This window comes from Alosa pseudoharengus, unplaced genomic scaffold (assembly GCF_046254945.1).
Source record: "Alosa pseudoharengus isolate Yale_2024_CS ecotype anadromous, Long Island Sound unplaced genomic scaffold, YU_APseudo_1.1 YU_APseudo_1.1_scf_14, whole genome shotgun sequence".
Taxonomy (NCBI): domain Eukaryota; kingdom Metazoa; phylum Chordata; class Actinopteri; order Clupeiformes; family Clupeidae; genus Alosa; species Alosa pseudoharengus.
The window spans coordinates 37250802-37278313 of record NW_027468609.1 but is presented as its reverse complement, the minus strand read 5'-3'; the positions used below and the strand labels follow the sequence as shown (position 1 = coordinate 37278313).

General features: G+C 39.6%; 2 protein-coding genes across 2 annotated transcripts in view; both read right to left on the bottom strand.

The window, feature by feature from the left end:
• Positions 1-650: 650 nt before the first annotated feature.
• On the bottom strand, positions 651-11061 carry oaz1b (ornithine decarboxylase antizyme 1b). Its single transcript, XM_076284887.1, is given in 6 exon segments — positions 651-1605; positions 1707-1792; positions 2275-2447; positions 2630-2716; positions 2718-2769; positions 10847-11061. Coding segments are annotated over 6 exon segments (669 nt in total). The 5' UTR covers positions 10987-11061; the 3' UTR covers positions 651-1474.
• Positions 11062-22148: 11087 nt separating this feature from the next.
• The window catches only part of prag1 (PEAK1 related, kinase-activating pseudokinase 1), a 63905-nt gene continuing 58541 nt past the window's right edge, over positions 22149-27512 (bottom strand). Inside the window, exon 6 of the mRNA XM_076284886.1 lies at positions 22149-25602. Coding sequence (XP_076141001.1) covers positions 24529-25602 — 1074 coding nt within the window. The 3' untranslated portion in view covers positions 22149-24528. The remainder of the gene's footprint in view (positions 25603-27512) is intronic.

Here is a 27512-nt window from a genome sequence, read left to right as displayed (position 1 = left end):
CTATCAAATTAAAGGCATAAAAAGCCCCAAAAAAAAAAAAAAAAAAACTATAGGCTAGTCTGAATTAAAATTCAATATCAGCATCACGAGATTGTTATCATTATCGGAAAATCCTGACAGGTCAAACTGGACACAAACCCGATGCAAAAACCAAAACGAGAGGGGGAAAAAGTATTTTTAAATCAATGTGTTGGCCTTTACCGTTTCATGGCTTGTGCAGAGAAACAAATAGTTCGCCACACACATTGAACTTGAACCAAACATTCTTCAGAACGCAACTGATCAACCCGTCTCTCTGCTTTTACTTTCAATGAAATCAACTAGTGAACGGACTAGGTAGGCTACTTGCGGCATGATATGAATGAAAGATGTGAATTAGAAGCACAAAACCCGTCGTCATTGTCAGCGGACTGTTATACATATAGCAATGGTCTGTGTTATACAGAATAAATATACCTCTGACCGACCACCCCCCTCCTTACAAGAAAACTCAGCGGATCTATACGAATTGCGTGGAATTCCGGATTCATCTGGAAAAATCACATCCTGATGAAGCTAATGGGTGACGGGAGATGAGCTGTGCTCCTACTCGCCAGCTAGTGGTCTTACACAGAAAGCAGACATATTCTGATTTGAGACAAAGTCAAATGTATTTCCTAAATATTTTTTTTATTATTACAGAAGCACATCAGGTACCACTATGTAGGTGTACATCATCCAAACCTATCAGAAAAAGTAAAGAATTTCTAGGCCAGTAAAAACAACATGGAAATACTGCTAAAGAAAATATCTGATACACACAATAAAGAGGCAAAAGCACTTTGGATGTTTTATCAAGCTTTGTACCAATTCACTCATCAGCATCTCATTTTTTTTATAAGTGTTCCGGATTCTGGTTTCAGTTATTACATAATCAACAAACATTTTCCATTTAACTTCCATGGTCTTTAGGGCTAACAACCAGCAGATACGTACCACATACTCCTGTTGTCACGATAAGACAACCACTTTGTAATCTCAGGTCTTACCAAGCTATCGCTATATGAAATGGGAAACAATCCTGTTTCCTCTAGTAAGCCAATCAAATGATAGCACTGATGTACCAAAATGTAAACTAAATGACCTGTTTGTACATTCAAGAGTATTTTCACAATAAAATGACAAAACAAACATTTTTTTCTGATATTTGAGAATTGCAATATGCTTATAAGTCCCTTTCAAGAGCGTCCCTCTTTTGTTCTGTAATACCAATCAATCTAAATAATAGGCATACAGTCATTCAACACAGAAAAGATTGAAAAGGAGCAGGAAAGATATAGATGACAGGGGGACAGAGAGAACTTTATCAGCCATACTACAGAGAACACATCTAAAACTACTTTCTTCAGTGTAACAAATAAGCATGGGACAACTTGGATCACAGAGTGAAAAATAGTTGGGAAATACAGTGAGATTATAGGGGCGTAGGTCGGAACTAATCTTCATCAGAAGAATCCCTGTCAAAGTTGTAGGCCATGAAGAAAACATCGGGTCGAGGTGGGACGAGGGCCTGGCCTGGTTTCACAATCTCAAAGCCCAGAAAGCTGAATGTGCGCACTAATTTTGCTACAGACACAGATGACAACATTTAGTGAGCAGTGGATCATACAATTTATGTTAAATGTAAATATGAATGTTAGTGTCATTTTATAATATGAACTACATACCACAATCTTCTCTGTTCTTGTAAAAGCAGACAAACACGCTGACAACTTTAAGATGTTCTTCAGCAAACTCCAGAAGAGACACAAAACTGGAGGAAAATTCAGGCAATTAGACATGGTGATAGTTATGATAACTTAAATAAACTTACTTCTGAAATGACTGGACCAATCAACTGCACTGATCAGTATATGATTCACAAGTGCACTTCCTACTTCACCACTAACCTTGCAAGCTGATAATAAACTGCATTGGCAGGAAGGAAACCCTGTATTTACATTTAATGTATAAATGTACACATTCTTCTTGCTCCATCTGCAATTCTCTTATGCTTACCAGCGTTGCTACTACCGTTTTATTACTTCATTAGGCAAGGTGCGAACAGTACCCCAAAATCTTTACTGTGAATAGTTGATGAGCATTAGTCCCCTACAGTATGTCTGCAACACAGCTTTCACTCTGATCACATAATATATAACATAGTATAAGAGATGTGTGAAATTTGTGTCTGGAGTCTGTATGTTGTGAGTTACATGACTACAACCTCTGGATAACGGTTGTGTTTGTCTTCACCTCTCCTTGCTGCCCTCAAGCAGTAAGTCTTGTGGGATCTCCACATACAGGCCTTCCCCGCTAAGAACAGCCTCCCAGTGGATCACCCGTGACACAGTGGGGCGGCTCTGGAAGTGAAGTATTGCAGGGCGCCCACCCCCTCCCACCTCCTCAGTTACTGTCAACTTCATGTCCTGCAAAAGCAAGAAAGGATTTGAATAACACCGCACAAAAAAATAGATTCGAATCACGATTCAATCTACCGATTTAAATTTGATTAATAAAATACACACTAAATATACATATTAAAGAAAACAATATTTTGCACAACAAAAACTGTCAAATGGTCAGAGATGAAGTGTGTGCATGTACTCACTGAATGCAAAGTTCGAGTTGCAGAAGTGTGATCCCGTTGACCATTCCCTCGCCCACCTGGGATCTTCAGGGGTGGGAGAGGGGCATCAGGAGCACCACAGAGGCCCTGGACCGTGGGTACTACTACAGTGCAGGGACAGGCTAAAGTTGAGAAAAAAGCAGCAGAAAATTAAAGGTCACAACACCAATAGGAGTCATACCGTGTCAAAGCAGACAGATTCCAGGAAAATGGTTGCTGCACCGTTTCAGATTTAGCTCAAAAGTCTACACATAATGTTTAGTTCCCAAAATGAAAACCTGTAAAAGACAATTCCCATTAGGGGCCTCTGAAAGACAACACATTAAAGCAATCAAAAAAAAATAAATAGTGGCATTAACTAGAGCCTGACCGATAAAGGATTTTGAAGGCCGATACCGATACAAATACTTGTTGATTTAAAAATCCGAAATTCCGATATATCGGCCGATATATATATTTTTTTTTTCAGAAACGTGCAACAAAACATTAACAGATTTTCCTAACATTAGTTATTTGTAGTTATTTATGAGTATTGACTAAAATAACATGATAATGCATTTCAAAAACAAACTTGTTTATTTTTAAATAATATTGTCACAGTGGAACAGAGGAACATCGAAATATATTAAAGTTCTGATAAATAAAATGTATAAAAATAGAAACTTAAGATATGAAACTTTTGAGTCTTTTGAACAAAAACATAATAACAACCAAATCAAAGTTACCAGTAGCCTATTAAAAGACTTAGTAAGCTTCATAAATATAACTTTGAACTAAGACTTAATAATTACAAAAAATAATGATGACATTATTACTATCATCATCATTTGTATTATCATTAAACAAGATAAAGGTCACTCTTAAATGTTTGAGTGTGCGTGTGTAATAGTCCCTATTGCCTAGGGACTAATAAGCTACCTTATAATTACAATGTTAGCTTGCTTATCCCTTTACCTGCACTTTTAAAATTATTTCCATCAAGCTACATCAAACCATTTTCAATCATCAGTTGCTGCCTGCCTTCTAAAACCTACTATTTAGTGATCTAAATCCAGTAACTCCGTTAATGCTGCGGTTGAACGACAGTCTGAAACGCACACTTGGCGTCATTGGATTTCACACACGTGTAAAAGAAAAGCTAACTTTTATGCACAAGCTACGTTTTGCACAAGCTACGTTTGATACTTTTTCTCTATGTCTAAATGTTCACTCCTCGCACGTCTAACTTACATTTTACAATGCAGGGACTGTAACTACAGATATACTAGTTATAAATCATTACTTTATTTAGGCAGAACAAGTTCGTTGTGGTTTCCAAGCTCATTAATGTTAACGTTAGCGGTCTTCCACTGATATTCATGGCATTAGCTAGCTTTGTGGTTAGCTAGTCTATGATGAGCCCTAATTTAGCAATGGAAAACGTCATACTGCAAATTGTAAAACATACGCTTTCAAAATAACAGGCCGGGGAGAGATGATACGTCTCACTGCTATAACTGTCACGCTATTAAAGAAATACATCTTCAGTCACATTGTCAAAAGTTAAAAGGACAGACAGTCAACTACACTGTAACAACGTAACGTAATTACTAGCTAATTCCTCTTCACTCTCGGCTTATTTAACAGCAGCAAAACTGGACATTGTTTTCACGAATTTTGTCATGCTTATTTGAGTTAACCCATTCGCGCTGGATGCTGCATGACGCAACATTGACCCTCCCGCTGGATGCTGCGTAGCGCAACATTGACCCTCCCGCTGGATGCTGCGTAGCTCAGCATGCTTTTTATTTCATGTTCGGTGCTACAGAGGCTTAGATATTACATTTTGGTAGACGTTGACAATTTTTAGTATGTTTTCAGAAATCCCTCAGGAAATAAGGTTATTTAGTCTAGAATGCCATAGGATTCTATAGGCGTTTTTAGCAGGCATTTTAGGAGTAAATGGGTTAAGAGAACTGATGGGGATGTTCTTTTAATTGTTATTTCAAGCAATGTATGTCTCGTGACCAAATCACCATGAATACACTTCACTGATCTCACTCGCGGATAACTGGTTCTCTCTGCCCGACTCTGGCTGGATCAGCAGTCAGCAGGTTGCAGGATGTGTGGCGCGTTATACACGAGTGTTGCCAGCAGGGACGGTGTAGAGTGCCCTCTTGTGGACAAACTATACAATGCCAACACTCATGACATGGTTGAAGGGTGTTTCGTCCGTTTTTATTTTATTTTTAAAATATTCATTTATCGGCCATTATAAATGCCGATACCGATAGTTTGGAAAATGCCTAATATCGGCCCGCCGATAAATCGGTCGGGCTCTAGCATTAACGCATGATCTACCCAATAGTCAACTAGGCCATCATATCCGTAAAAAAGTACCGCAGTTAGGCCTGTCTCAATGAACTTGTGTTTTCCAATTCCAAACAATTGACACCCACATTTACACTAAAATGAGTTAAAACATTAACTTTGTTTTAAAATGTGTGTTTAAGTTTGTAACTGTAAATGCAACTGATGTTTTCTCTTCCGAGTCTTTGAAATGCTTCTGAAAATCCATTGGGACTGAAGGAGCAAACTATCAGTGTTAATGATCTACTAGTAACGTTTGCCTAATGTTATCCACTCGCACAAGTAGAAGTTATTGGTATGCTATAATTTCAGAGAGAATTGTTTCATTGTGCATTTTGAATGCACCTTTTTTGTGTGTATGTGTGTGGAGAACATTCTTGTTTTTTGTTGTTCAATGATAAAAAAATATATATTATTTTAGAGTTAACCTAACCTCAGCAACCAGATGTGTGTTCTATTGGATACCGTTTGGGTTTTATCCGATACCGGTGCTAAATCAATACTTTTAAAATGATGCCAGTGCCAAAACGGCGCCTGATCCAGTACTCAAAAGCATGAAATTGCTTTTTTGATTGATATTGTATATTCAATATATTATCAATACCTGTAGTTTCATTGCTTCTAGGCTTCTGGCTTGCCATACATTTAAATGTAGAAATGGCTTGCCATGGATGCACACACAATGTCAAACTTTCCTCTGTTTTCAAGTTTATCCAGTGCAGATGGCTTGCCATAACTTTAAAAACTGTTAAAACGGCTTGCCATGGCCCTGCCAGGTCATATGCTGGTCATGGACAACGGCAATTGATGCCTAATCTAACGTTGAAGGACTCTGCTTTCAAGTTTATCCAGTGTGTTCTCAAATGTTTCAATACATTTGATGTCTTCCCCCTTAGTTGGGAGTGTTTTGATAATGGTTCCATACGATGGGCTCGCATGAGCTGTCAAACACTGTCTAGCGGAACTTGGAAACATGCCAAGTTGGAAACTTTCATGGGAATTAAAGGAAATTATGGGAATTAATGGGAAATTATGGAAATTACTGGGAATTTACGAGAATTAACTGGAAATGTTAAGTAATTCATACAAACTGAATCTCATACAAACATATAGACATTTTGTTTTGAAATAAGCAAACAGGCATATACAGCAAATACAAATGTTGAGTTATTCATCAGTAGAACTTTGATATTCTTTCATTGAAAAACATTAATGTTAAATAAAATAAACATATTCTCTATGAAACCTAGCATTCGTGTGCCTGTTGCGAACCTTTGTGTGTTCCCAAACAGTGAGCAGTTGCACTCAGAGGCGGCAGAAGTTGGTGGAATTTGGAGGATGATGGGAGGCTACAGGTTAGTGCTGGGCGGTATACCGGTTCACACCGTATACCGGTGTATATTTTCGTTATGATATGAATTTTTAATATACCGCCATACCGGTGTATTTGATTACACAACGTTTGGAACGCTGCGCCACGCGACAGTGTTTCAGACGGGACTTTTTTCACACGCACGCATGGTGCCACTGCGAGGCATAGTGAGGGTAAACACAAAACACGTGAAGTTTTTCCCCTGAAGTATGACCCTTAAGGCTTAATTTATCCTTAGATAAGGGGTTTATTTAAGGGTGATGCACAGAATACCTTAAATTGTTTCTTTAGTTAAGGAAAAACGTTAAGGGATACTGCGAAAGGGATTTACCGTCATGAAAATTCTATTGAGATTGTTCAACAGCAACTAGCTGGCTAGTAGGTGATGTCGTTAGTTAGCAACCCACCAAACACAGTGAAGTTTAATGAGCTTATCATTCATCTCACCTTAAGAATATTCGCTGAAATTATCCAGGTAGCAAGTAAAGCATGTTATAGACATGCACTGAGCAATACAAGCTGGCTAGTTAGAAATGATCGATCCTGACTGTCATGAGTGCACCAAAACGAACTTTTTTGTTAATGTTTTGCCTAGCGAACCGAAGCTCACGGCAGGCTAACATGACATCCACATTCACATGAAGTTAACGTTAGCCTACCACTAACGTCATGTAAACCACACAATAACAATAAGGCATGTTTCTGATAGGCCTATTTAAACAGAGTAAGCATATTAGCAGAGAGGTTTCATTTTAAATTGTATAATTTTCAAAAAAGTATAAAGTTGCACTACTTTTTGTATTGGTTTTATAGGCTACAAGATGTTTGTGAAATTTGCACAGTACAGTTCTGTATTTTGACTGCAATTGTCTTTGCATTCTGATTAGATTCTTCATTAGAATCATGAGTGGCTCTTTGTAAACAGCATCATTTTCTGGGGCCATGCAAAACTGCACTAGTGTGGAGTTATTCTACATCATGACAATAAAATAGACCATCCTTAGTCAATGTACTGCAGCAATTCCTCTCTCAACCTGTAGAAAATGCTGTGAACATATGATTATGCATGGGAAAAAAATACCGTCATATACCGTGAAACTGTAAGAATTTAGAAAAATACCGTGATATAAATTTTTGGTCATACCGCCCAGCACTACTACAGGTGCAAGGGCCTCAGATCCACAAAGTCCCTTTCACCAGGTAGATGCAGATATGTACTTGCACGACTGCCATATCCCATCCCCTTCCCAAAGGCCTTGTTTGCTATGGTACTTTGCCAGACTGCCAAGAACTTTGCCTTCATCAAGACCAAGGTGGTGAGACATGGTATGTGTCCATTATTGCGGCGGTACGTGTCCATTATTGCGGCGCGCAGACACCTAGCCCTCTCCCCCGTCGCCACTTGTGGGCGTGTATAGGCTAAAGTGTATGATGTAACGTTTTATTTGATCTAATTACACAATTCCACCTAACGTAGGCTACTAAAGTGGAGGTAGCCTACTTAAGACATAATACCGTTACCATCTTGTATTCAATTCAATTCATCACAAATATCACTGACATGTTCCTCCAAAGCACCTTCTGTCTTGGTTCAAGTCGCCAACAAGGTCTTTTTGATAGGGTGCAGTGGCAAACTTGTTCTAAACTTAATAGCTTCGCCACTATATAGCTTAATATATTTTCATGAAACCAACACGATTATAAGGCGGACCGGAAGACTAGAGCAAAGGAGAGAACTTGTTTACCGAAGATGCACTTTCATTGGCTAACCGCCTCGAGTTAACTGCTCTCATTTGCATAAAGTTCAGCAGAGCCCAACTTCTTGACGTGCCGCCTCTGTTCGAATCATGGAGGTATTATATATAACTGGAGAGAGTGACTAAGTCCCGCCCCCATTCATTTCAATGGCCCATGCTAGGCTAGCTACTTCAGCCAAAAAAAGTTTGAAATTGACCGCAGCCATCTTTATGAAAATGGCGTTTCATGGGTGTTCGTTTCCGGCACCAGCTAGAATTAGCCTATTAGATTCCACGTTACAGACAGAGACAACGTCAGGTACAACAGTATGTCGTTGATGAAGATTGGACATTCCCTCAGAGGAAAATAATTTGTTCGGGAACGCGCTTCACTTCACCTTGTTATAAGTGCAAATTTATTTCATTGGTTGGGATAACATTTTGGGAATGGTGGTAGAAGTTTGCCCTGTGTCTTAAGTCCTAGGTTATTTAATGTGATGTTCATATGTGATAATAAACAATGTGAATCAATATTGAGTCACTTATTAGACTACACAAATAATGATTCCTAAATGCTATATTTGGACAGGTTGTAGGCCTATTACGCAATAGGCTATCCCAACGAAAATGACTATAATTAAGTAGACATGGGATGTAAGAAACTTGTGGATAGCTGGGATTTTTGCTGCACCCAGTGTGAATTTGAAGCTTGTTAAACCTAGGCTACATTTTCAGGCAGACGAAATGAAACCAACCCAAGTTAAACTTACCGATAGAAGCGCACATCCCTCGGGTATTGTGGTTCGAGCAGGCATTTCAAGAGTCTGCAACTGTTGTTGATATTTGACTTTTGCCTCGACTGGAAGCCTGGCCATTTAAATCAAATGCATAGCCTAATCATGTCAGTGTTGCAAGAAAGCAACCTTAATAAGTAATTGACATTTGTTTCGTTTTATATCACTTGGGGAGACAGGTTACATGATCCAGACGTTGCGTTGTCATGGACTACAGTCTACGTTTTAAAATAGTTTTCATTCACAACGCAATGAGTAGGCTAATAATTGGATATAGGTCATTGCTATGCATCTGCTGAAATGTATGGTCATAGTCAGTTACCTTGTCAATCCACACATAAGGCAAATAATATCCTGATATGACATTTAATTTTTCTTTTAACCACAAAGTCCGGTATAATACAGCCTAACTATGTAGGCACTAAAACAAGTATCAGTAGCTTAATCCAAGTAGGTAGTTATTTATTTGTCGTCTTCCAGAAATGCAAACCAACGTGGACGGGCGAGGACGCTCGTGCCCAACACTAAACTCGTGCATGAGCTGTCATCTACCAATCAGCATGTAAAACCTGGTGCCGGAAGTTGCAACCATGTAACGCCATGTTTTCAAAAATGTCGGCGGCCAAATGCCATGCTAAGTGGCTGAAGCTAACCCTTCAAATCCTGACCCCCTGGTTCGAATGGCCACGCCGCCTTCCCAAGATGCACTGCGGAAGCATAAACCCCGCCTTGCCGCTCTCCATAGGAAATCTGCGGCGCGGTGGGCTTTGACGCGATAATGGACACTAGCCGTTGCTCCTGCCATAGCATTAACTTAATAGTTTTTATATAGCATTGACAATGTATGCTAATGACAAAACAAAACGTATTCTTTCACACAAACATAAGGGCGTTTGAGGGCGTTTTGGGGCGGTACCAGGTATGACATGCTGTTGGAGGTGCAAACAAACGTTGCATCGCCATTGAGATCACATAGTAAGGAGTTGGCTCAATGGTTATAAAAGTATTTTGTCGCGTTTAGTTGAATAATGAAAGCGCAGTTTTTATAGGCATAGCTGCTACATGTAGAGCTATGTTCACTTCTGGCTCATTGGCTATCAATTTGGTAACAGGTAACGGGTGACGTCTTTAGAACACTAAACATATCGGAGGTGTCAAATGTTGAATTACTCCAGCCTAGATTTTTTACGTTAAATCACTCCTATGATGTATTACTGCTGTCTATCCAAAGTAAAGTGCCTGTTTCGATGTTAACCGGTGGTCAAATCAACCAAAATCCGATATTGTTTGCACCTCCAAGTGGTCTGTGACGTTGGCTAAGTTTGTGTGATGGCCTGAAATCAAATATCTGACAAAATATATTTTTTCCCATTTGACTTTATAATGCTCTGCCCATCCGTTATTTAAAATGTCACATATACCATTATTATACCTTTCCGTGATAACGTTAAGGTTTAGCGGTTGTTAAACGGGGCCTTTAAATTGACCCTATTCCCGCAACGCCTGCGGTTGCTTGCTTAGCATATCATTCCTGCTTATCGTGACGTTAAGATTATCTTACTGACGCTGGTTAAATATATCGAAATAGACGAAGCAAGAAATGCTGAAATAAACAGTAACGTTAACATTACAATACATACGCACGAACCGAGTATGTTAAAGGAAAACTTCGCTAGCACTTTCATGTTTTTGAGCTAGTTATCGCTAGCTGCTACCTGCCTGTAATTGAAGGGAGATATTGTAACGTTATATGGTGACACTGTCGTAGGTTAGAATTACAGTTAGTTGTATTATTTATACAGCACCTACGATTCAGAGCATATATATAGTCATTATTTTAAGTCTGGGTTTCCGTGATTGACATTTTGTTATGCTAACAGCTACTCGTTAACTGGCTAAGTTACCAGCTAGCTACCCTCCCCCACAGCATTTCCCCATGTTTACTTACTTGCCAATCATGTCACAAATACTAACAACGTTACTGTCGTTACTTAAAGCATCCATGATGGTGTGGAACTGTTGTTTTCCTTCTTTTTCGCGAGCAAAGCAATGACTGTTTAGTATCCGCTGGAGGTTGGATTTTACCATCCGGCCTCGGAGAGGGAATCGAAGGCCTGACTGCTCTCCGCTATAGTGGGTTCAGAAATGAACTCGTAGGTGTAGCAACATTGAGCAGCATCTACGTAGCAAACACAGGGATGTGTGAAGAGCAGACTTGGGGGCGTCTTTTCGACGAATGGAAAAGTACCAAGACCAACGTTGGGCTGCAGGGTCATTCCACGTCAACTCAGCCACCCATGTACATGACACCTCTCAGATTTTGCTGAAAAGCGGTGAAAATATGCCTTATGTTACCAAACTGAGGAATCTGAAGTTTCAGGTCAATATCTTAAACGGTTTGCCCGTGGCGTCCATTTGAAATTCGGGTGCCACGGCCCTAATTGACACATTGGAATTTCACATTTCATCCTTTGCCATTTTTGAGCAAAATTTTTTTTCACATTTCATCCTTTGCCATTGAGAATGTCTGTTCTAAAGGTGGTAGAGGGCTGGAAACTGGTGTATATATATATACAGTCTATGGTACTACACAATTCTGGAGGCAGAATCAACATTCCTTACTGTTTGGAGGAGAGGTGGGTCACCAAAGTCCTAAAAAATGTTGACAGCATGTGTGATTTTTCACTTTTTGGGTGGCCGTAGCACCACGATTAATGATCATATTTATTCTAAACAGGATTATTTGTTATATTTGGGAACTTTGCTCTTGCCAAAATTAATTTGAGGGTTATGGTACCACTGATGGGGGTTTTATGGGGGTCCAAAAACCCTCTCCGGCAAAGGTGACTTTTTTGGAACCCCATATTTGGACCCCCAAATGACCATGTGGGCACTTGATGATCCTAATGGGATTTATACCAGATAAAGATACATATTTGTTATTTCTTTTAATGAAATAACATTTTTGACTATGAAGCTCCATAATATGAATTTTATTCTTCATAATGCACCATTTTGGACATTGTTTCCAGAAGTCTGGAATGTAAATCAGGGAGAATTTAGTGATGATAAAGCATGAAAATAGTGGAAATAACTTAGTATTATGCTCAGTGATGGCAAACAATTAAATACTGAGATGCTGTCACAGATTAAAACCCCTTATCCCCCATGAAAGAGACCCTCCATCAAACTTTCAAACTAAATAACAAGAATGTTACATAGTGTAAGACCACTACAAATAAAAGAGTTTTCCCTTGCCCCTGTCACTCTCCAAATAAAATTAAATTGAAAATGAAATAGTGTCTTTAGTATTATCCAAGAAATTGTGGAAGCAGTGGCATCATTTTGTCATGGTAATTTTGGTCAAGTTTGTATTGGCGAGCACTGCGTCCATAGATGTCTGGCACACTGACACAACAAAGGATATGTTGGAATGACACCCAACAGGGGATCTGTCTTTGGTCAGATGGCCATTTGAGGATGTTGTTGACACACTTCATGAATTTCACAAAAACATTCCCAGATAGCAAACATACACTGGGACGGAACTGGGCCACACCTACCACAACGTCCTGCACGGATCTGCATAATGGACCTGATCCGGCGTCCAAATGCACATCGGTCCAAAACTGGTCTGGATCCGTTTGACGGATCTGGTTCCAATAAGGGCTAAGACTGGCCCAGTTCCGTATGATAGTCTGTGTTACTGACGTGTTCCAGATCTGCTTATCATATGCAATACGGGTCTGCTTATTGTGTGTGGTACGGACCCGTTTATCAGATATCAGCTGGCTTTATTTGACATGTGAAATGTGATTGGTAATTAATTATCCTGAAAAATCTGTTTGCTACACATTTGCTAACAGGTTCGTTATAGGTTCACCCAGGCTAAAGTTCGTAACGTTTTCCCAACAGCTCAACTAATAAACATAAGCTAGGCTACAAACACAATAGGGGGGTAAAAAAAACTTTACAAATAAGTGTCTTATTATTTTTTTTATTCAACAACCTGGCTGTAGAAGTGCAATCCCAGACAAAGTTTAAGTTGTGTTAATTCCACTGTTCCCATCGATATTCTGGCTGTCTTCCTCAGTCATCTCCATGGTCAATCTGAAACAACACAAAATAAACATTAGCCATTTATTCCTTTTTGAAAATAGGCTAAGTCACACTCGTTTTTTTTATCATCAGTGATCCTGTTAGTGTTATCACTGTTTTTCCAAAATAGGCTAGTTATTGTGATGGCTGTTTTGCTCAAGCTAAGCTAGTAGCCTATATTGCTGGAAAATAATAGTATAAACTTACAGTAAAGTTATCAATCGCTCGGCTGCTTATTGTTGTCTCTGAATAAACCAACAGAGCTAAAAAGCAGATAGCTTACCTTGAAAAGTTGGGCTGTGTCCTAGTCCAACCCCAGGCTGGCAAATCATGTCAAAAGATTGATAGTGCGCAAACCAAAGATCCTTGATTAACGTTACCGCTTGGACTTCTGCATGCGTGGCAAGAATATGGGGTTGTCTCATAGCACTGTTTGATCTGACACAAACAACAAGACTACTTTTACCACTGCTAGGTAATAATAAAAATAATGAAACGAGCATATGATCAACATTGAGCCAACTATATCTTCTTTTCCAGCCTTACTGTAGAAATGAAGTGGCCATGGGAACATAGTGCACCCCCATGGTTTCTAAATTTGTGCCATTCCAAAATAGGCCTACCTTTTTTTTTCTTTAGCAGCCAGTTGACAATGAAGTAGGCTAGGGAAAGGACAGTAAATTTAGCAGAATCAGCACCTTAATTGGGTCATTCTACGAAACCGATGCCTTTTCACTTTGACATTTAAAAAAAAATCATGTAGGACAAGCCATATTTTAAGACATCCACATGATATAAGACATTATATGACCTGCATAAAAAAATATTTTCCCACCTCAGGCATAAATCCCTATTAATATTTTCCTTTTTATTGTAGCCCAGGTGTCTTTTTTTTTTACCACCCCGTAACGGACAAGATGCGCTTCATTTTAGACATAATGCATACATTGAATTCAGAACATTTCATGTTTTCCTGTCATAAAAATGTCCTTAATTTGATATTAAAAGTTATAGGTTTGTTTTTTAATTGGAGATTTGCAGAATTTAGATTTTAATCTTCAAACTGTGAATTCCGCATGCCCATTGGTTGGTGTTTTGAACAATATTGGCTTTTTTACTCCCTATTGTCAAATTAAAGCTACATGTGTAAATAGGCCCACTTCATCACACTATGATCAAACATTTATTTATGGGCTATTTCACTCACTCTCTAGTATTTTAAAAAAAAAACACACATGTTATGGGGTGGTAAGTCATGTTACAGGGTGGTAAATCCTGTTACGGGGTGGTTAATTTTGTTTGTTTCCATAATTTAACTAGCCTGGCGAGCCAGACCCACATTATAATGTAGGGTCTGGGCACTCACCGTTCGCAGTGCTCAGTCCGAGGGTCGGGATAATCAGTTGTCTTTCAAATTCCCTCTGCACGCAATAGGACGCAATAGGATATTTGTTTTCAAGTAGCAGGGAATTCAAGCCAAACCGTTGCAACTCTGCCATCAATCATTATGTTAAGCCCAACAAACGACTCTATACACGATTTCAATGCCAGATTTAGTTTCGATTTCTAGAGCTCACAAGTCAACGGAGAGTTGCTAGACTAGCCCTGGCATCAAATGTAATTTGCTGCCGCTAGGGGCGCGTCTAGATTTCTAGGCTATAATTTAACAATAATTTGATTAGTTCTGGACATATGTGTGGACTGTTAATGTCGTAATAAGCCAAGATCCAAAGTATATAAACATATTTATTGATATGAAGTTCAAAATGCAAATTTATGTCATGAAATACTGGGTCCATTCAACATGGATAGATTTCAGAAGATTGAGTACATTCATTTTGAAATATGATCATAAAATTGGGTACATTGAAAAAGATAAAGTACTCTCAGGAGGGGTGTCAAAAGCCTTCATTCTAGCCTTCGCCTACCCTGGAATGGAATTGTCTCTGCGAGGCACTCTGGCAATGAGCAATGATGCACGTTACTTTTTCCCCATGCATCCCGTAGAACAAATCAAATCGTATCTGACATAGGCGGGCCAGAGGCGAGCTAAACTGATGACGACAGCGCTGCAACGTTGGAAACATTGATCGTAGTGTTATCCAATTGCGTCGAAGTCCGGAATCATTCAGAGTAAACATTGGTCTGGTGTTATCCAATTGCGTGCAGTGAGATTTTCAAATGCATGCTTGGTGCCACCCCTCGAGTTGGGCCATTACATGATTGTTCGTGGCCAGACCCTTAATCTTTCTAGATTATCAGGGTCTGGATTTTCCAGGCTAGCCTTTGCCTGCTTTCTCCTTTCAGGGCTAGTCCACACGTACCAAACCAATCTTTTTTTTCCTCCGTCTTCCCTGAAACCGTATCAAGAATATTTTTGCGTCCAAACGGATCCATCTCAACACGACTTAACACGTTACTTCATATCCCAGGCCTAGAGGTGGCACTGTTTCTGTTACAGAAATTGACCAAAGCTTGCGTGCTGTAGGCTATACAAACAGACAGCATAGGCTACGACGAAAATGGCTAGTGCAAGGAAACCAGAATTATTTGTGTGGACTGATAGTGAACTGTCAACTGTAGTCAACTGTAAAACTAATAAACTTCATTTTTACGGTTTGTAAAGGGTGCAGTCCCGTCCTTTATTTGGCTAACGCAGGTACAAATAATCTCCTTTACTTTCTTTGGTTGTAGGATAGTCCGCGATTCCCATTAGTTTTGGCTATCACCGCAAGTGCATAGGCTACTAAACGCTAGGCCTACCCAAGTTCTAGGCTATTCCGTCGCCAGATTTATAATATTGCTATAATACCTTCGTTAGTAACATTTAAACTTACACCGCACTTCCCTAATAAATGGACGGGGCCTCATTCTGTTCCTTCCACTTTTTCCTTAACTGTCGTTGGTCCCTCTCACTCAGATCTTTGATCAACAACTTCTTCCCTCTTTCGACATCTCGTCTCCATCTTTGCTGCTCCATCTCTAGATACTGCTGCCTCCTCTCTGGATCAGCATTGCGGCGAGCACGGAATAGTCACTGTCGTTCAGCATTACTCATTGGAGCCATGATTGTCTGCAAATTATGAAAATTATTATAATTATTTACACTGACTAGGTGTGTGTGCCAAGTTGAGAGAGACAGAGAGAGAGAGAGAGTTCATGACTGGGTTGTCACTAGATACACAAAAAAGCTAAGTACTCTCACATTTTGAAATGCATTCATTTGCTGTGATGACCGCAGAAACCTCCGTTCTGCTTGTAGTTAGCCCTTCCCAACAAGTCCATCACAACTAGTTAAGCTGTTTAATAATTATGACCGCCGCGCAGCGAAGCGGTGGTCATATAGGTTTAGTCAGATTTTTCTTTTTTTTTTTCTTTTTTTTCCCCTCTTTCGACATCTCGTCTCCATCTTTGCCGCTCAATCTCTAGATACTGCTGCCTCCTCTCTGGATCGGCATTGCGGCGAGCATGGAATAGTCGCTGTCGTTCAGCATTACTCATTGGAGCCATGATTGTCTGCAAATTATGAAAATTATCATAATTATTTACACTGACTAGGTGTGTGTGCCAAGTTGAGAGAGACAGAGAGAGAGAGAAGGTTCATGACTGGGTTGTCACTAGATACACAAAAAAGCTAAGTACTCTACATTTTGAAATGCATTCATTTGCTGTGATGACCGCAGAAACCTCCTTTCTGCTTGTAGTTAGCCCTTACCAACAAGTCCATCACAACTAGTTAAGCTGTTTAATAATTATTTCTCACCACAATAGTCTACAGTAGGCTAACATTGGCATACAATATAGTCATAAAATATTAACAGTGACCAATGCATACTGATGAACCAGCATTCAACAGATTAGCTGGTTGCTATGGACTTATTGCTAAGGGCTCACTGCAGATAGAACAGAGGTTTCCCCCAGTCATCACAGTATGTAAAACTATATATAAATATAATTTGTATGAATTGTGTAATCTAAATGGCAATGGCAACCACTCTGCAATCCCCTTATCACCCCCTCTACATTCCCCTTACCACCCCATAACGATACAAAGTGTTATGGGGTGGTATGTTACGGGGTGGTAAATTTCACCTCAGAATGACTGCAGCTAGCACTGTTATTGACTAGCTAAGATAGCAAATATACCATTCAGTTTAAAATTTCCTTCTATTCACTTTACATTACAGTTGAAAAAAAAAATCCTAATTTAACAGTTTCCCTATCTATTATACGTTATGGGGTGGTAAGGTTAAGCTTAACAGACCCTATCTAACTACCAAAAAGAGCAATGCGTTATGGGGTGGTATGTAAAACTACGGGACGGGCATAAATCATGATTTTTGTATGGGAAATCATACTTTTATTTAAAAAAAACATATAGTATAGTATCAAGAGCATATTTTTAATCATGACATTAATGAAAATTTGGTTAAAAAATGAAATGTTCTAATTAATATATTAGGTGCGAATTCCATATGTGACTTTCCGGACATTGGCCATGTCCTTGGTAAAGATGACTAAAAAGTGTAGGATTTATATTTACAATGACATTGAAATATGCATTATGTAATTCATAACACTTAAATTAACAGGTTTGATCCTTTGAAATACATTTTGACACATTTTTACATTGTTGAGAGCTCATGAAATGGACCGGATGCAAAAGGCACCGGTTTCGTAGAATGACCCAATTAATATCATCACCACCTGGGTCAGCTGTGAAAAAATGGTCCTTCGGCTCATATCCGTATCACAGGTTTGGGCCAAATCAGTGTTTTGTATTTTAAACGCATTTCCTGACTTCCAGTTGAGTTGCGGAAATCGGACCTGGGACAAATCTGTAAACCGGTGATAAAACAGCATTACTAGCAAAGCTGAAACCTCTATCAGGAGCAGATCTGGCCCACAGCCAGATACGTATGTCCGCGTGGTACAGGCGGATCTAAAGGCTTTTATGCGGATCCGGCCCAAAGGAAATTGCTATCTGGGATGTGATCTACACTGTAATCCCACATTTTGTTTGAACCTATAAAAAGTTGTACATTGCACACAAATCTCAGAATATCCCACATATTACACGCCCATTTTGAGTGAGGAGAATGGTTTTCATGAATTTGTAGAATCAAATGGGATCTTTCAGTTGTATCAACATTCTGAGCAACAGGTGGCCCAGGAAACGACAGTTGAGCCTGGAGGCACTGGCAGGCTTCGCAACAAAGGAATCAACTGTAAACAAGCTAACTGTCCATGCTATCAACGAAAGTTGTACAACAAGCTGAATTAGTGGGCTTCTTTTTAAACGGAGCCGTGTGTTTCCTTTGCTTGCTATAAAGGCATGGCTTTACAGTGGCAACCGGTGGATACGCGGGATAACGGCCTTCTAGGTGTGTCCAGTTATAAGGTATTAACAGAGAATGTCTAATAAGGGGAGAACTGCCACTCTCGGAAAACTTCCGGTTTCTGAACTGGTTGCAGTTTCTTCTGTGGTTCCACATGAGGGCGCTCGTCCACGAGTGCAGAATGCATGGAGGTCTATGGAGCTGTACATCTCGGGATATAATTTTTTTCTTTCAAGTAATTTGAATATTGTATTCGAAAGGGGAGGCAAAGAAAATACACTTGGTGGAGTATTATATTTTTTAAAGTCACTTAATTGTTCTAAAAAGCCTTTCAAACGTGTCAATGACGTCACTCATTAGCACAATGCTAGCGTGTTATGGGCAACAACGACCCAAACTGTAAGAAATCAAAAGGACATAAGTACTCGTTCATTCAACTTTTGACCTATAACCCATGTTGAAGTTATACAAACTACAATCAAATCTGAGATTTGTCAACGACAATCAGGTGAAAGAGACAAATTTAGCCGTCTAGCTCCATTGACTCCCATTCATTCTGCACTCATGGCGATCGCCCCCAGTGGAAATCTGGTGGAACTGCAAACAAAATTCGGTACAATGGGACTTAATACGGGGTGGCAAGGCTCTCCGTAGACGGGCTCTGGTATTAATGGACTCGGGTGGAGGCAACTCCGTTGCGCGTCGGGGAGTTCTTTGCCCCTTGCCTACCTTGGTGGCCGTTATCCCTTACATAACGTTCCGTCTTTCTGACAACATGCTAAATTATGCAGCAACATTAAAATAAAGAAAGGAACATAAATTGGAAATGCAAGTATCGCGCATTTAATTGCGAGAAGAGAGGATAAATATTAAAGCATTAAGTTACAGGCTGAAGCATGGTAGCTGTACTAGAAGCGAACCGTTTCGCTGTCCTTACAATGAGTGTTTGTGCACTTTAAGTTGGCACGCTTAGGACTCACATGTCCCGGTTTCATTTGCCAGGTCGGTCACAGCAATCTGCCCTTCACGTTGTCTTTTAAAAGAAAGGAGGTTGTGGACAAGCCTCCTGTGAGCCAGATGATACAGCGTTGGCCAGCACTCTTTGTTAAAATTCAGGTAAGGTTTGATTGTCTCTGTTAATGTCTCTAAAATTCTAATATAATGCAGCCATGTGAAGTTAACATAATGTTACTGTAGCCTTTGATGTCACCCACCCACACACACACACCCTCACATACACACAGGTATGCCCTCCGTCCCCCCTCACACACAGGCTACATCCCCCCCATCATTTCATCACCCCAATTCCTTTTATGAGTACATGACAAACAAAAAACAGAGTAGATGGGACAGCCCTGTAATATGAAGTGTCAAGCGAACTACATAAATGATTGTTCACAGTGTCTTGATAAACATGATTTATTTCTGTCTCTGTTTCAGGTCTCCCAGGAAATTCAGCAGAGTGGTAGGGAAAAACGGAAACAGGAATTATATGAGTCTCTGGATCGTCTTTGCCCTAAACTTGTTGAAATCATCAGGTCAAAGAGAGGTCTAAAGGGACAACTTCTGGATGGTCTGTTGCGCCAAACAAAGGTTTGTAAGATGAAGTGATACTACTGATGTTGGTGTATGGATGTCTTGAATGATAGCTGTCTGTAATGTCACTGTCTCTTATGTTACTGTGTTAATGTCTCTAATGTCTCTGCTTTCACTGCAATCCAGACATCGGACACTGCTGACATCAGATGCCTTGTCCTGAGGGCTTCCAATACTCTTTGATGACAACTCAGCTGATTTCTTCAATACTTGCTTTGTAAGTAGTATCACTGAAGTATAATTCTTTAGTAGTTAGATATAGGCTATAACTAAGGCCAATAATGCCATGAAGAGTGAGTTAATTTGCTGTAAGACATTTGTGGTTCATCCTAATGGGACACGAAATTACAATTTATATTATAATAAACATAAACATAAATATGTTACTGTGTGCTCTGATTTTGAGCGTGAGTGTGGGAGACGGGGATAGAGCAGTTGTATTGTGTACCTAGCTGTTTGCAGGCTGGTATTGTGGGGATGCTAAAAAGGAAAGTTTTAACGCTGACAAATCAGCTGTAAAGTGTGAATATGAGTGAGTTTGTCTGAGTGAATGTGAGTGAGTGTGTCTGAGTGTTTGCAGGGTTGGATATTGTGGTGGATAATGTTTATAATAATATCTGTGTTTGTGTGTGTGCACGTATCCAGTGTTTGATAGTGGTACTTTTTGACTGCCTTGTCAATGCCCATGTTAATTTTTTGCATAAAGGTGCATTTTGATTATCATTACTTATCATAGTATACTCTGAGCTGTAATATAATTCCTTTGTGGATGTGTGTGGGGTCTGGCCCATTTTGCCTTTTACCATTTTGGGTATCAGCTGACACTTATAAATATAGTGTGTTCTTGAAATTGTATTGATGGTGTATTCTACATCTGTGTGTGTATGTAGAGTTTCTATAGAGCCTGTATTTCTATTCTCTGTGATTTTGATCAGGTGTATTTTGAAATTGTTGAGTTGAGTAATAATTGAATAAACACTCAAGTGTTCTGAATAAAGACTGTTTCTTTTACTTTCATATCTTAAGCCCCTTAAAACACATTTAACTATAAGAAATGTCTAATGAACTTTTAATTAAATTAAAAATACATTTTATGCTCACTTAATTAAAAGTTTAAGTTAAAATAGTAAATATTTATAAGTTACATAAACATACATTGAAGGTATTCTTTCATCGCAAGTTTACGTTGTTGTAACATGCAAAACTAGTTTATTGTAGGCTACTAAAATTCATCATGCATTACTATTTGGCACATGTCAGTACACTTGATGTAAATTTGTTCGTTTATTGAACAATACATAACATAAAATATTTAGGGCAACGTGTTACCTCAAAAATGTTATGTTTATTGAACGAATTAGGGTTTACAGTGTACTGTGTAGGCTTCATAAAATACGGAGGTTAGCTTTTTACTAACAGGATGCATCGTTCAACTAACCAACATGTAAGTTACGACTGTTTCCGTACTTACATAGTACTGTAAGTTTGGACCATGATAGTTACCAAACTTCAGTAGTCTGGACTAAGGTAGTTAATGACGTTTAGTAGCATGTGAATGGGCACCTGCACATACTTCTGTGGCGCATTGCGTTGAGGCCGGCAGATGACAGCCGCCGTTGCACAGCAGTTACCAGTCCCCTGTCCAAGAGTTCGAATCTGGGTTAAGATTTTGACAATATTGACATCGTTGTTTACCTAAGTTTATCTTTTGTGCAGATCATATTATCAAAATCAGAATCAGCCTTCTTGGCTTGGTTTGCGTAAACTAACAAGGACCCCCCCCCCCCTCCATGAAAATCAAAGGCTACATATTCTCAGCTGACTCGTCAAAAAGTGCGCACCACCTTATTATTATCTGCAGGTGTGTGACTTTTACTTACGTGCACATGGCTGCAAATTGACTTTTAATTTATGTATTTACTGCCTTGGGCATTTTAAAATATGGATGTATGGTGGTTCGAAGTGTAAATATGAATTAGAAACCTAAATATATTTATATAATTATTAATTTGCAAACAACTAACTGGCGTCAGTGACGTCTTTGACATGAAGATCCCTGGAACTATGCTTCTACTAGCACTCTACCACAGGTCGATAGGTGTAGTTGTAACTACACAACTTTACGATAGAGGTTGCGAACGTTCGTTGCTACTATGGTTTTGGGAAACACATAACATAGTGTAACGATGCATTGGACTATGTAAGTTCCAAATATGAATGTAATTCTGCGGCATAAAGCAGATGTATTTGTTTATTGTACAGAAAAATAAAAATGACATGTCAAACAGTCAATTGACTACATTGCAGTCAAGAAGGGCAAATTAATTTACGAAACCAAAACGTGGGTCATACTGTAGTTGTCTAAGCCTCTATAGCGTAGCCTGTTAAAAATGTCGCAGAAGCCTACCCAAGGCTACAGATTAATTCTGAACAGTTTCTCTACTGGCTCAATTATCACACCACTGTTTTGATTTGCATAGTTGCGTTACCCCAACACTGACAATAATGTAGACAGCAAATTTCGATTTCGATTTTCGTTACCACCGTGTAGTCAAGCCTTAACCCATACCCAAGTAGCCTAAATCGAGGTAAATCGAGCTTTTTCAGAAGGGGCGGGCAGGCAGAGCGATGTACAGTGGCTGAAAGTGGTACTAAAGCTTCACGCAGTTTCACGCCTCGTAATGCGCGACTGATTTGAAAGCGATGCCCACTGTAAGAGCAGTGAGGGTGTCATTGTCTTGGCCATAGAGGTCTGTGCGTCCCTCCAAGGGTATGCCTCCCCAGACCATCACTGACCATGGCCGTCGTGGCCGCTGTGAAATTCCTACCCTGTTTGTATCCATATTGTGATAATATTGTAACCTTGACTCCAATGTTCATGTTGACATCTGATCTATGGCTCATGTCGCAGCTAGGGGTTTCATAGTACGTTTTTCATAATAGTTGTGGACTAGTCGTTATGTACCGGTACAGTGCTACTGCTAGCTAGTGGTAGCTGATGGCAGTGGGTGTTTCATCATTACAGTCGAGGCCAAAAGTTTTGACAGTGACAAATGCTGTCAAATTTTGCTGCTTCAGCATTTTGTGATTTGTTTTGTTTTGTTTCACTACTATACTAAATAACAAAAAGTTTCAGCTGCATGTGTATTTGAGGCTAATCATTGCTAACACAACATTTTAAACACTTCAGTCTGCTCTGCTATTCAGATTTCAGCTGACTTGTGCCAGTTCACACTGTGCTGATGATGTGATTATACCAAAATGATGTTAGTTGGACATTTTCACCAGGACAAAAACAGTAAAAAAAAAATGTTTGTGATTAAGATATTTTTTTATGCTAATGAAGCTGTCTGCTATGAGTTATTAGTAATAATAATCTGATCACTCACCACAACACCACAACTGAATCATAACATTTGTGTCATTGTCAAAACTTTTGGCCACGAATATAGATGGATATCAAGAGCAGACATATTTGTAGACGTTATTATATGTACTTTAATACAGCTGTACACAACTTAAATGCCACTGTGGAACAGGTCTAATTTTTTAATTACTTCCATACATAGGAATGTGTAGCTGATGAACCCCCTAGTCACAACCTTGTTTTAAATCATAAAGATGAAAATACAGGGCCAGAATAAAAATACAAATTAAAACAGAGCTCTCCTCTAACTCACAAGTTGCAGCTGGGGGGTTTAAACTTTCATCTAGCACAATGCCAATTCTGCAGATCAAGTAGGGAAGAGGCTACACAATAACTTGTGATTTGTTTAGAATTTAACATAAAATATGCGGTATTAAATCTGTGCCAGTGACACAGGTAACCAAAAACAGAGCAAAACACTATTAGCCTACAGCACTTAAATTTGCAATCTTGCAGCATATAGAAAACACTGCTGGCTCAAAGACACATTCTGTTTAAATGTTAAAACACCCTGAAAATAATAAAAGCTGTAAAAGTTTCCCATTAACTGCAGGGCCTTAATATGAAAGACTGGCAAAGTCTTAAGTCTTATGGCCTGGTTTGGCTGACCAGATATCGTCAATGTGTCTTGGCATACAATGCATACAAACGGTAACTTTGTGTGGCCATCCTGACTGCAATATAACATTTTAATGCAAGGTGTAAATTGACCTCATATACATAACATTTCACATGGTGGAATGTGCCATGAACATACACTTAGCAAATAGAATTTGTGATTCATTACATTAGATTCATTTTAAATGTAATTATTCAGTGGGTTCCCAAGGTTACACAATTATAAAAAGCACAGTGAACAATGACGTATAATGTATAATTCGGTCAATACTAAGAAAATGACTTAGTAACTTTCATGAAGTAATATGAGGACGGAAGTGTGTCTACTTCAGTCAGAAAATGCTGATGCTGAGCATGATAAAGCAGCAATGTAGCCAGCCAATTTCACAGGAATGAAATGACCAAAGAAAAAAAAATAAAAGCAAACATAAACACAGTGTAGAACTCAATACATCTCCAGTATAGTGTCAACAACAGTGTCCCCTCATTCATTGACTCATTACACACCTTTAAACACACTTTTTCACATTCATTAATAGTAGTATAGATAGTTCAGTGTGTAACTTTAAATGAGTACAGCAATTCGGCTGTGTGACAAAGTGACAATGGGTGTGCAGTGGAGAAGTATTGACAGCATAGCCAGTCCTCCAGCTCAGCATTCCTCTCTGGCTCTAGAGAGCGCTCAGCAAATTTCATCATCAGCAATGCCCGCTTCACATCCAGCCAGTTCAACAGCCCCTCGTGTTGCCCCCTGCTGCTCTTGCAATGCTGTTCCATCATGTCCCTCCGCGGACCCCACAATAGGCTCTGCAACACCCGCTTGGCATCCTGGATGTGAATACGCTTGATAGGGTCAGACTGGAGCAGCAAGCCGGCTAACCTCTGTAGGCCACTGGAGTACAAAGATACGCCAGGTATGGGGGGCAAATCCTCACAGCAGTATTCCTGCTCCTTCAAGGCTGGGCTCAACTCAAACGGGTTGGGCTGGTGGAGTAACTCATAAATCAAGATGCCAACTTGGAACTCATCAAACTTGCGGTACTGGACGGCTGACACAATCTCGGGGGCCAGTCGGGCATGATCACGTTTGAGGCGAGGGTCAGTTTTAGTAGGGCCTTCAGTGCTACGCTGCTTTGCCTTGGTAAAGTTACTAATGATTAGACGTGGGAGCTGTTGCTGTTGTGTGTCCAGAGCACAGCCAGCCTGTCTGTGGGGGACCAGCAACAAGTTTTCCAGACAGAGGTCACGGTGTGTGACTCCACAGGCTTTCAGGTGCTCCAGACCATTGCAGAGTTGTAGTAGCAGGAAGCATATTCGCCGCTCATAGACTTCTGGCTGAGCTTTGTGGAATGATATCCACTCGCGCACAAAATCTGACGCACTCTGGTAGGGCACCTCATTTGTGATCACTACTACATGTTCCTGCTCACTCTGGCCAGGAGACGATACCATGGTTGAAAGGCTTGATGCTGCAGGAAGCTCCTCTGATGGCAACATACTCTGGGGTACACACGCAATGAAGTGGCCACAGTCCTGCTGCAGGTTAAAGTGGGGAGGCAGACTCTGCTGGATAGAAAGCCCATACAAGTGGCCTTGCTTTGAGTCAGAAGAAGTACTCTTACAAATCTGCAGATAAAGATAAAAAAAGGTTGAGCAGGTCCTTAAATCTTTAAAAAATAACATAGTGCAAAACTAGCATTGGGGTCATTCTGTGTCAAATCAGATAAGGTTGATATTTCTGTTCAAATCCTATGACTTCATGTTATTTTCAGCCTTTAAAATTACGTCAGTTTTACAGCCTGAAAATCACATTATATTGGAAGCAATGTTTGGCCATTCATATCAAGAAAAATATTATTCATAGACTGCCCAAACTTTGTAGGGTGGAAGACAAACATGTTTTCTGTATGACTGAACCATTCAAAGTTTGTACGGCGGCATTCTCATTGATTTCTACAAGGCCCTATATTTGGGGGGGAAAGTGCAAAAAGATTGACATTAAGGGTAGGATAAACTTCTTTTTGTACGCATTTGGTATCAATCATTATTTTTTTCTTTACATAATTGTGACGGTTCGTAAATAAATAAATGTACTTCCTTAAAATACAGGGGTCAAAAGTATTTGCACCCCTATGTTAAATTCCCATAGAGGCAGGCAGATTTTCAGTTAGCCTATTAGCTGGTTTGATGCTCATTGAGCTCAATGCAAATCAAACCAGCTAATAGGCTAACTGAAATAACACCATGCCAATCTCTAGATATGGTGAAGAGTATGCAGGGATTAAAGTGAAAAAAAATCGTTTGACTGAACTTTTTTCAGGCCATAAGTCATACGTTGTTCATATCTACCTATAGAGATAGCACCGCTTTTGCGGTCGCGACCTATTGGTTTTTAATGTACAAAAAGATGCAAACAGCAAAGTAAAGGGAGTATTCACCTTATTCACACAGCGGCCATTGTTTAAACCAAAACGAGGCTACAGGGTACACTTACTATATAATTAATGCCACCTACAGGTGAATGCATAGAACATAACAATCCTATGGTTTGTGTACCCTGTAGCCTCGTTTTAGCCGCCAATGGCCGCCATGTGAATAAGGCGAATTGAGAGTGTTCTTGATTGAGATTGAGTTTTCCTGATGAACAAAAATATATTTTAGTACCATCCCTGACCATTGCTGATTAGCCATTGCTGTTCTTTTCTACTGCAGCAATATTGTAGAAAGGCTTTAACACACTCTTATTTAATTACTTCAGGCCAAAAGTGTTTAAAGGGGAGATTTTGTTCTTGTTAATATGCAATTCAACACCAAGTAAAATCTATAAAATCAAGTTTGCAAGACTTCCCATTTCCTCATCAAAGTAACGAATCAGAACATTCTAGATATTGTTCATATTTCCATTTGTTGCCTCATCCGCATAATGAAAACATGGTAATTTTGAGTTTTACAGACAACTCAGTTTTCCAATGAGCAGCAATACTGTGTGTGCTCATGCAGGAGGTCTGCGCATTTGATAACGACAATCTGGAGACGGAGCTTTTGTCTTCAGCAACAGATTGTATAAGGTTGACAAGAGGTTGCGATATGGTTAAGGACAGGTCGTGTTGCGCTATGAAAGAACATGCGTAGCCTACTTTCTAAACGTAAAAACGGTCAGCCATAGATAAACGTAGCCTACCTCTGTCGTGGTGGCTAGTTGCACCAGGTAGGGAAGATGTCCTAAAGTGCACGAAAGTTAACCTTATGGCGGTCTTCTGATTGGTGGCGTGCTAAAAAGTTTTCCTATTGCATCCATAAACAATTTTCTTGCAGAGAACCGCGCAAAAGCAAACCGCTGGCACTTTAATTTCTTTACACCATGGCTTGTTAGTTCTCCCCCGTTTCCAACAGCTGCCCATCTGCATTTATTTTTTTAACTTTTGACACCTGCCTTACTTTAGCAACAACGCATCCATGACAGCTAGTGGCCTTGCCAAATAGACGTACACAAATCATGACGCTAATATGCGAGGTTCTGGTAGGCCTACTGGTTA